The sequence below is a fragment of the Mizuhopecten yessoensis genome, unplaced genomic scaffold (assembly GCF_002113885.1).
Source record: "Mizuhopecten yessoensis strain PY_sf001 unplaced genomic scaffold, ASM211388v2 scaffold343, whole genome shotgun sequence".
In the NCBI taxonomy this organism is placed as follows: domain Eukaryota; kingdom Metazoa; phylum Mollusca; class Bivalvia; order Pectinida; family Pectinidae; genus Mizuhopecten; species Mizuhopecten yessoensis.
The window spans coordinates 6,750-18,435 of NW_018403499.1; the positions used below are offsets into that span (position 1 = coordinate 6,750).

At 36.1% G+C, this 11,686-nt stretch overlaps 1 protein-coding gene across 1 annotated transcript in view; it reads left to right on the forward strand.

Moving 5' to 3' along the window:
• Nucleotides 1–1,782: 1,782 nt before the first annotated feature.
• The window catches only part of LOC110446472 (gamma-aminobutyric acid type B receptor subunit 2-like), an 18,112-nt gene continuing 8,208 nt past the window's right edge, over nt 1,783–11,686 (forward strand). The window contains exons 1-9 of the mRNA XM_021491647.1: nt 1,783–1,968; nt 2,208–2,315; nt 2,804–2,869; nt 5,892–6,092; nt 6,733–6,966; nt 9,078–9,138; nt 9,473–9,556; nt 10,451–10,601; nt 11,121–11,250. Coding sequence (XP_021347322.1) covers nt 1,783–1,968; nt 2,208–2,315; nt 2,804–2,869; nt 5,892–6,092; nt 6,733–6,966; nt 9,078–9,138; nt 9,473–9,556; nt 10,451–10,601; nt 11,121–11,250 — 1,221 coding nt within the window. The remainder of the gene's footprint in view (nt 1,969–2,207; nt 2,316–2,803; nt 2,870–5,891; nt 6,093–6,732; nt 6,967–9,077; nt 9,139–9,472; nt 9,557–10,450; nt 10,602–11,120; nt 11,251–11,686) is intronic.

An 11,686-nucleotide genomic window follows, 5' to 3' on the forward strand; every position in this document is an offset into this window, starting at 1 on the left:
GTTGTGTTGATAACTGAATGGACGTTGTGTTGATAACGAAATGGACGTTGTGTTGATAACGAAATGGACGTTGTGTTGATAACTAAACGGACGTTGTGCTAATAACTAAATGGACGTTGTGGTGATAACTGAATGGACGTTCTGTTGATAACTAAATGGACGTTGTGTTGATAACTGAATGGACGTTGTGTTGATAACTGAATGGACGTTGTGTTGATAACTAAATGGACGTTGTGTTGATAACTAAATGGACGTTGTGTTGATAACTAAATGGACGTTGTGTTGATAACTAAATGGACGTTGTGTTGATAACTAAATGGACGTTGTGTTGATAACTAAATGGACGTTGTGTTGATAACTAAATGGACGTTGTGTTGATAACTAAATGGACGTTGTGTTGATAACTAAATGGACGTTGTGTTGATAACTAAATGGACGTTGTGTTGATAACTAAATGGACGTTGTGTTGATAACTAAATGGACGTTGTGTTGATAACTAAATGGACGTTGTGTTGATAACTAAATGGACGTTGTGTTGATAACTAAATGGACGTTGTGTTGATAACTAAATGGACGTTGTGTTGATAACTAAATGGACGTTGTGTTGATAACTAAATGGACGTTGTGTTGATAACTAAATGGACGTTGTGTTGATAACTAAATGGACGTTGTGTTGATAACTAAATGGACGTTGTGTTGATAACTAAATGGACGTTGTGTTGATAACTAAATGGACGTTGTGTTGATAACTAAATGGACGTTGTGTTGATAACTAAATGGACGTTGTGTTGATAACTAAATGGACGTTGTGTTGATAACTAAATGGACGTTCTGTTGATAACTAAATGGACGTTGTGTTGATAACTAAATGGACGTTGTGTTGATAACTAAATGGACGTTGTGTTGATAACTAAATGGACGTTGTGTTGATAACTAAATGGACGTTGTGTTGATAACTAAATGGACGTTGTGTTGATAACTAAATGGACGTTGTGTTGATAACTAAATGGACGTTGTGTTGATAACTAAATGGACGTTGTGTTGATAACTAAATGGACGTTGTGTTGATAACTAAATGGACGTTGTGTTGATAACTAAATGGACGTTGTGTTGATAACTAAATGGACGTTGTGTTGATAACTAAATGGACGTTGTGTTGATAACTAAATGGACGTTGTGTTGATAACTAAATGGACGTTGTGTTGATAACTAAATGGACGTTGTGTTGATAACTAAATGGACGTTGTGCTGATAACTAAATGGACGTTGTGTTGATAACTAAATGGACGTTGTGTTGATAACTGAAAGGTTTATGTTACATTCTCGTGTGTTACAATCATCGTACAAACCTGCTTGATAAATAAAGTCACGTTGTTAATAAATATCGTGGTAGATAGGTCATACAATATTTGGGGTTTGTTGTTGCTTTTAAAGGACAGTTTATCGTCGGTACATTTTACAATGAACTTGATTGAGAGGACACTAATACTTATTCTGTCAAGCTCTTGGGTAAATTCAACCTCAGAGAAAAGCCAAAATGTCGACTAACAGAATACTCATGTTTAAAATTGAAATATATCAATATTACACAGCACAATGCCGACACAGATTCCGCGGGGATCCCATTATACTGTTGGAATATTTGTCAACGTTCCCCGATATACTAGTTTTCTGACAATTAACATGTACTGTACAAAGTGGGAGCACTAACATGCTAAAAACAATGAGGAAAATAAAGTATAAACATGCTGTATAATAATGCTATACATCAGGTTTCTAATCATGTATTATATCCAGATGAGCTTTATAGCCGGGACGTCTACCATTAAGGACCGAGTACTATACCCGTCCATGTATAGTACGGTATTTATACAAGACGACCTCAATCCACTCCGTATAGGGATGATGAAGTACTTTGGTTGGACCCAGGTATCTACCATCCTCTTTGACAAGGACTACTTTGGATCAGTGAGTATCGAGTTCGGGGTAAAGGAACCGTTGCATGAACATTAACCTTTCACATTAAGGCTTTGTACATAGAATAGATATAGTGAACACATTCAATGAATTATTATAAGTTTGAGTGACGGTAAATAAATGAAGAAATCTTATGATCACTCGAGGGTAAAGCTCATAGTTTACGGCACGCTAATTAATTGTTTGATATACTATATACCAACCTGGTCATTTCATTCTCAACTTGGCAGCAAATAGATGAGTTCCACTCACTGCTACAAACAGAGAACTTCACCCTGCTAGCCTCTAGTGTTATTGTTGACCTTGGCAGAACCAGTGAACATATTCTACGGTTAAAGGTGAGGCAAACATAACCAGATATGTGTTTCTCTGTAGTGCTTGGTAAAACTGTATTAAGTAGACTAAATTATGTTATTGTAATTTTTATTGTGAAAAAGGATTTAAACAGCCTTTCTTCTGTATGAGCTTAACCATGGTTCTATTATCTTGAATATGTTGTTTTGCATCTCTGTAACGTAGATCATTATTTTACAGTCTGGACTTTGTCAATAAACCTCAGTGTGTATAGGATGGGATTCGTTTCCCTCTATCAAGGTTAAGGTAATCATTGTTAAAGTGTATGGGTGTATTAAATCGAATTAAATGTAACAACACTTATACAACGATATATTCGCAAAGTAAATTAATACAAACAAGATAAATCAAATAGAAAAGAAGAACATCAACATCTTTAGATTTGAGGTGTCGGCCGAACACAGGCTACCGTCGGTAAGGAAGACGTAAAACCAGTAAACCAAACCATAATTAAATCATTTCATCTTTTCAGCAATATAATTCCAGAGTTATATTCGGAGCGTTCAGGTCATCACAAGCACCGGCCATATTCTGTGAGGTATCGTTGGTTTATAATTGTCAATGGACGAGTCTTTTCTGATTACGCTAAAGACATAGAGGATATTTAATGGTGTATTCGGTAATAACAAATATATTTCACGAGTGTGGCTAATATTTTGATATTTTTCACGAGTGCGCAGCACGAGTGAAACCTATCAAAATATTAGCCACGCAAGTGGAATATCTTTTTTATTACTGCAGACACCATTACATTTTCTATTTATTACATTTTTAAAGCATAAAACATGAAAAATGTAATGCATTAGAATAGGGCGGGAATCAGAATCGTAATAATTAGCGCCATATCCTAATGATGTCACACTTGACAACAAGGCTGCGTGCCATTTTGAATGGGATACTCAACACAATTCCAAAGTTTTCTGCTATTTTCTGGTATGATTATTTATAAAAATGTTATTAATTGTATATTTATGTAAATACGTAAGTGTGTGTACCAAACATTTACCATAACAACCACTTATTCTACAGTCGCTTCATATATAATCTGAACAAAAAAAATCGTTGCCTTTGAATGCAGCGAATAGAAGATACCATTATGATTGGTAAATACCAAAAAGTGATATTTTAACACTGTAAAAATATCGCTTTTGATATTTGTTAAAGTGTAAAAGATATCAGTTTGATCAAGTTGATAGAATCCGATATTTCACTAGCAAAAATGTAATAAATAGTTCGCTATGTTGGAAATGCAACACGAAAGGTTCAGTAGATCCCATGTGATGAAATTGAGCTGTTGCACTGACACAAGCAACACCTCATAATGCTTTTAAGGCTAACATATACCCAAGCGGCATGACACTGTTATTATACTGTAACTTAGACACAAATAACAAAAGGTAATGACCGAATAATAGAATAGCTCCATATGGGCAGTTATAAACATGAACAGCGAGAGAAATAGGAATGGTTCTAGCTGGGGTATGACAGGATATTAGTTTATTTCATTTGTATCGTATGATGTTTGAGAGTCACGATTAGAAAAAGAGGTCGGAGGAAGTCATCTTACAGAAGCAATTACATGATGACAGCTTTGATTGGTCGGACGTCAGACAGAGACGGTTAACCAAGCCATAGATTCGTGAGACTGAAAGGACTGAAGGCCATTTCCAGCCTCATCAGGGATTTAGTTTTTATATGTGTATCACTGGGTAAATGAAGATTTAAATATGAAATTTCGAATTCGTTTGACAACTGGAAAAACAAAAAGAGGTATGAACCCTTATTTGTCATTAAAAAATGCGTGAATATCGTCTAACGTGCGATATTTCATTGGAAAAAATGTCATTTAAAGCAAATTAACTAAACACTCTACAATTTGGAACATTCGCCGCATTCACCAAGAAAATAAATATTTCGTATGCTTAAATATTGTCTTACTAGTGTTCATTCGTAGAAAGGAATTTTTGGTTGTCACATGCGAAAACTTTAATTTTTGCATATTAACTGTCTAAAAACACTTTTGTTTGCTTATTTCTCCATAGCAACGCATTTGTATGTTGCTATGGTGGGGTATCTACGCATGCGCAATGACAAAATCTGCACCATGAGAGATAACCCCAATTTACTAATTTGATGTTTATAAAAGAAATTGGTGAATACATTCTCATTGATTTTTGTTATGAGGCCAAAAATGACCCATAACGCCCCAAGTCCTTCTCGAGATTGATATTTAAACATGATTAGTGATTATGATCAGTTTACAGGTGAAACAAGTATCCCCCACCCATTATTCTCTTCGCTGAAGACAGTAATCGCTGACACATGAATTCGTAAAGAGTAAACTTGTTCAAAAATAGATACATGTACATTGTGTATAGGATAAAAGAAGGAGGAGTACGCTTCCTCTTTTTTGGGGTTGTAACGCCTATCTGTCAAACTCCTATTTATTCTTACAGTAATAAGTTATCTTTTACCATTGCTTGATGCCTGTTTACATTTGTTAAGAACTACGGCCATTATATCACTTGTTTCCTGCCATACCGTTGTTATTTCAAGTGCTAAGTATTGATGAACTTGTCTACATAATGTGACCAGGCGGAAATGCTGTGTTAGGTGCCTTCGGCATGGTATTTCAGTGAGATAGCACTATAAAGTCCGCGCTTTCACAAAGAGGCAAGTACACTAACATACCCTGTCTCCGGCACACATTTACGCCTGCGCGCTTACACAACACACACGAAGGCCCGTCCTTAAATGGGGAAGCAGAGAGATATAGAAAGATTTCAAAAATTGTATTTGGTGCAGCAGGTTTATATTGGTCATTTAGTGTCCCCAAGTAGTTGGCAGAAAAGCAAATCCCCAATTCTGCAGGGAGTTACCTCATAAGTCGCCTCTTACGATACATGCAGTGGGAAATAAAATAGCAGGTGTATTCTTTTCTTGATCCCCGACCTGTAGGGATGACTTCGGTTTTTCATTTGGACAGATACAGTAATTATGTTGTCAGTAACACTTGTTCATTAAATCTTACATATCGACGTTTTGTGTTAATTGTGGTTACTGTGGTTTTGTTGATTCACGGAAGAACCTAAGAAAATAGTTTTGCATTAGACAATGACTGGTCCCCGATCTTCAATTTATATGTACTTTACTATCTATATAATTATTAAAACATGATCAACAGTGCATCTCAATGGTATCGGCAGTTATTAACATAAATAACGTGAGAAATAGGAATTCTAGCTGGGATATGACAGGATGTAACGTTAACGATTGATTTATTTCATTATCCTCACCAAGGATGGAAAAGCAATGGACACACCGACTTATAGATAAAACGTATTGCTTAGATTATACAACATGTTTTCCTGTTAATTTCTATATTCAAATAGATTAATTAACGGTTGTTGCACGATTGAATTTATTTAGAAACGTAATTGATCATTCTTGGTACCTAGATCCAGTAAAGAAAGACAATTCAATAATACCGAGAAAGATGACATAATCTCACAAGAAGCATTTATTTACTCTAAATCTACTAGCCATATCTTGTGTTCCAGGTGTACAAACAGGGCATGTATGGACATAAATACGTGTGGATACTGTCAGGTACTTCGATGTATACGTCCTGGACAGATTCGCGTCTGGACGGTGCCGGCACAGGATGTACGAGAGAGCAGATTCTGGAGGCAGCGCAAGGCTATATCACACTAGACAATGAGTATATTGGAGAGAGTGACCAGCAAACAATCAGTGGCAGGGTAGGTCACCTTCTCCCCAACCCATAATACAGGCAAAAAAGAGCAGTTTAGTTTTAAAAAAAACACATTAAAAAACGTCGATTTAAATAAAGTGCACCGAAACACTGTTTCATTATAATATTGGTTTCTCTAATGTCAAAAAAATAAAATTAGCAAGGGCTCGCCGTATGTCGCCTTTACAAGTTAAAGGAAATACAGCAGGGGCTCGCCGTATGTCGCCTCTTACAAGTTAAAGGAAATACAGCAGGGGCTCGCCGTATGTCGCCCCTTACAAGTTAAAGGCAATACAGCAGGGGCTCGCCGTATGTCGCCTCTTACAAGTTAAAGGAAATACAGCAGGGGCTCGCCGTATGTCGCCTCTTACAAGATAAAGGAGATACAGCAGGCCTATAACATTTGTATTTCACTGAACTTGTAAGGTTGGAACCATACAGTTAAAAATGACAGATAACATTAAGCTTATCGAAGAGTTCAGAGTAACTATTGCAATTCTATTTTTAGGTTTTACATCAACACTTGTTTTTTTTAAAGTTATGCCATTCTTGAAAATGAAATTAATTATCTTTTCTAGGTTTAAAATATATTGGACAATGTAATATTATGAGAAACAGGCTTGTTTATAATCTGTTGTACAATTCAGAGTGTCGCCGAATATGACATATTCATCCGAAGTTATATGGCCCAATTTCCTGATTACAAGTTAACCAGGAAGCACACATTTGGATACGACACCGCCTGGGCGCTCGCGCTGGCCTTGAACGCCTCTATTGCATGTCTTAATGGATCTTCGCTGACTGCCTTTAACTACAATAATAGCGATATATTGAACATCATTCAGGACAAAATGGACCAAGTGCGTTTTGAAGGCGTATCAGTGAGTAATCTATGACGAACCATACATTTTCTGTCATATCAATACAACGTGTTATTTTGATAAATTTGATTTTGTTTTAAATTCAGACACAGTTTGAAGAGTCTGTGAACCATATCATTATTCGAGCACAGAAGGAAATCAATGCGTTTAGGTATTGATGTCTAGAGAAATGCTTCATACTTTATCATTTCTCAAACAAATTAAAGAATAGCATTTCCCTGGGTACCAAACGGCACTAAATGTAAATCTCCTGTAACCCTGTCCAAGCACTATAGAAACATAGTAAATATCCTGTAACCCTGTCCAAACACTATAGAAACTTAGTAAATCTCCTGTAACCCTGTCCAAACCCTATAGAAACATAGTAAATCTCATGTAACCGAGTCCAAGCACTATAGAAACATATTAAATCTCCTGTAACCCTGTCCAAGCACTATTGAAACATAGTAAATCTCCTGTAACCCTGTCAAAGCACTATATAAACATAGTAAATCTCCTGTAACCCTGTCGAAACACTATAGAAACATAGTAAATCTCCTGTAACCCTGTCCAAACACTATAGAAACATAGTAAATCTCATGTAACCGTGTCCAAGCACTATAGAAACATATTAAATCTTCTCTAACCCTGTCCAAGCACTATAGAAACATAGTAAATCTCCTGTGACCCTGTCCAAACACTATAGAAACATAGTAAATCTCTTGTAACCCTGTCCAAACACTATAGAAACATAGTAAATATCCTCTAACCCTGTCCAAACACTATAGAAACATAGTAAATATCCTCAAACCTTGTCCAAACACTATAGAAACATAGTAAATCTCTTGTAACCCTGTCCAAACACTATAGAAACATAGTAAATATCCTCTAACCTTGTCCAAACACTATAGAAACATAGTAAATCTTCTCTAACCCTGTCCAAGCACTAGAGAAACATAGTAAATCTCCTGTAACCCTGTCCAAGCACAATAGAAACATAGTAAATCTCCTGTACCCCTGTCCAAACACTATAGAAACATAGTAAATCTTCTCTAACCCTGTCCAAGCACTAGAGAAACATAGTAAATCTCCTGTAACCCTGTCCAAGCACAATAGAAACATAGTAAATCTCCTGTACCCCTGTCCAAACACTATAGAAACATAGTAAATCTTCTCTAACCCTGTCCAAGCACTAGAGAAACATAGTAAATCTCCTGTAACCCTGTCCAATCACTATAGAAACATAGTAAATATCCTCTAACCCTGTCCAAACACTATAGAAACATAGTAAATATCCTCAAACCTTGTCCAAACACTATAGAAACATAGTAAATATCCTCAAACCTTGTCCAAACACTATAGAAACATAGTAAATCTTCTCTAACCCTGTCCAAGCACTATAGAAACATAGTCAATCTCCTGTAATCCTGTCCAAGCACTATTGGAACATAGTAAATCTCCTGTAACCCTGTCCAATCACTATAGAAACATAGTAAATATCCTCTAACCTTGTCCAAACACTATAGAAACATAGTAAATCTTCTCTAACCCTGTCCAAGCACTATAGAAACATAGTCAATCTCCTGTAATCCTGTCCAAGCACTATTGGAACATAGTAAATCTCCTGTAACCCTGTCCAAACACTATAGAAACATAGTAAATCTCCTCTAACCCCATCCAAACACTATATAAACATAGGTCATATTGAGACTTTCATGTCAGCGAAGGATTTGAAATATATTTATTAGTCTGACGTAAGTTTCTGACTGTCCTATTTTATGCACAATTTACTAATTAATAAGATCATGATCTGTCATAGGAATCGCTAGTAATATATTATTGCTAGTAAGTTAACTTAAACAATTTCTTCCCTCTTAAATCCAAAATAAATCCGCCATATTTGTGGAGACAATATAATATACGTAACCGTATGTAAAAGAGGAGGGAGTGGTATAGGGGTGGGGAGGAGGTATATTGTTGCGACGTCACTAGAATTATAGTGTATAGGCAAATATTGTTATGGTAGATGGTTTTACAGATGAAAACCATTAAGTTATCTATTTACTTACATAAAAAAGTATCATGTTGTGTGCTAAATGTCTTAACTGTAACGGTTCGTTTGACTTTTCCAGGGACCTGTTTCTTTCAACAATGGCCGACGTATCGGATTATCCTACATCCAGTCTAACAAAAGTAATATGTCAATGATGACGTCATAATTATTATCTGTCTGTGAACTCACCTCTATCAACGTAATCATTTCCACGTTCTTTTTTCTGATGAGGTTGTCGTAACTTTCTGCGGTCTGATGGATTGAGGATTTGAATATGTGTACTTAAGCGATTATTTTTAAGCTTTATCAAGTGGTATCTTAATAATTTCAAACGATATATGAACACATTAAAACGAAGCAGAACCACTGTCAGTATATAAGGATCCATTAGCAAGCGACAATTAAAGACTGGTGATGAATATTTTATCAAGAAAAAGATATTCTGAAATCGAAATAATTCAACTTCCTTTACAGATTTTGTGAGGACTTCAGTGGCGAAGTTTGATCCAGAGAAGGACGTCTTAAACTGGACTATCTACCCAAGTATGCTGTTCCAAGGTAGGTTGAGCAATTCACAGGTATGCCTGCCTGATGGCTAATGTCAAAAGTGATTCAATTTCGATTATTTGTATTGTGTATAAGATAAATTATGTTTAAAACTAGGTGTTATATTTTTGAGTAATTAATGCATTGAGTGTTTCTACTGCGAATTCGCTAGAAATAGAACATAATTGGAAATCTCAGAAACCAGAAATAATTACGTTTATTGATAGTTATCAAAGTAATCAAAACTCAATATATTTAAAATTGTTATACTGAATCTATACAATTTCAGACCCATATTCACAGTGTACAAATTTATAATTGTACATAACTTTATGAAACACGTTATGGTCAATGTCGGCAAAAAGGAACATCAGTTCTTAAGGGATAGGTGTGTTATCTCCATCGAATGACATCACAAAGATAATTACGTCATAATACAGAACATGTGACCCATTTGTTTGTCAGTGTTTTAAGCAGGAAGGAAATACATACTACATATTTCAACGTTCTGATCGATATCTTGATCTTTAGTGCTCTTGAAATGGGCACCGGATATACCTTTAGTGCAAAACTTTGATCCTGACGCGAATATCGGGAGATAAAGATGACCTTGTAAGACCGGTTTGTGGCACTAGCTATCAATGATACATTGGTAATTACAGGCAGTATCTTGAATGTATGGAGAGTGAGTAATGGTTAACAGTTTTCTCTATTGACATCATACACCATGATACAAAACTTAAGGACGCATTTAAAAATTCAGTCTTCGATGTTGAGAGCCAATTAAAGTTGACATTGGTATAGTGTAAGTTGGTTATTAAAGTTGACATTGGTATAGTGTAAGTTGGTTATTTGATGATTCTTACAGGTTTGTACAGACACTAATTTCTCTTTTCTGTATTTCAGGAGGAAAAATTCCTAAGGACGTTTTTACCTACGTGACGAAATATTTCACTGTCCCCCTCAGCGCTGTGGTCTCAATAATCATCATAGACGTCATTGGATTTGTAATGGCGTTTGGTTTTCTAACATTCAACATATATTTCAGAGAAAATCGGTAAGGTTATAGAAGAGTCACATCTAAAACGTATTTGGCTCAAAATAACAGAGGAGGGAGGTAAGATATGTGTGGCAATATATTTAATAGACAGTTATGTTAACAAAAAGAATATTAGAACGTTTATTAATTATACACATCTACCATCTTTGCTCTTTCCCCATAACGATGCTTCTTTGTCTATACTGAATACCAGGTGGCCATTCTCCTCCAGATAATCGAGATCTTGTTTTGTAATATGTCTCTGCCTTTATGCTTACTTAGGTACATTTTGATATATCACATATGTTTGCGTTTTTGTCCTGGGGTGTTGACGCTACATTTCTTTCTTTAGCCTATAGCCAACGTTTCGATACATTTTATTTTACAATTAAGTTTTCATAAATGTTTCGCTAATTTACTAAGCGAAATGCACTTTCGCATCACGTTAACTGTTTTGTTACCTGTAAGAAAAATATTTGGTAACTTGACTTTAAAGCTTAAACATTGTTGCCATGGCAAATTTCCTTTAATTTTCAGAAACATAAAGATGTCCAGCCCTCGAATAAACAACGTGATAATCATTGGCGCTATCATCATGTATACATCAGTGTGTATCTCTACCTACAGTGCCTACAGCATACCCAATGTCGGCAAAGCCACGTGTATGGTAAATATAGTTATTGTAAAGGCCCAGTCCCACTGCACTTGCGCACGAATTACTCATGAATTGCGCATAAAATTTTCTTTGTGCGTGATTCGTCAGTGATGTGCGTAAATCTCACGTGTTTCACACGTGGAGCATCAGTTTTTGTAAGTGATTGTACGCGGAGACGGGTTTGTGCGCGATCGCCGGTTTTGAACGGTTCAAAAACATTTCCACGCACAACGTGCGCGATTATACGCAGTTTATGCGCAGTTTGTACGTAGTTTGGACGTGGAAGGTGCGTGATATGTGTGTGTTCTGTCAGTGTTCCGTCAGTGCTTGTGCGTCAGGAACTGGCTCCTAGCACGCACATCACTGACGAATCACTTACAGAACACGCACATATCACTTACAAAACACGCACAATCCACGTATGTTCCACTTACAATCACTTACCAAA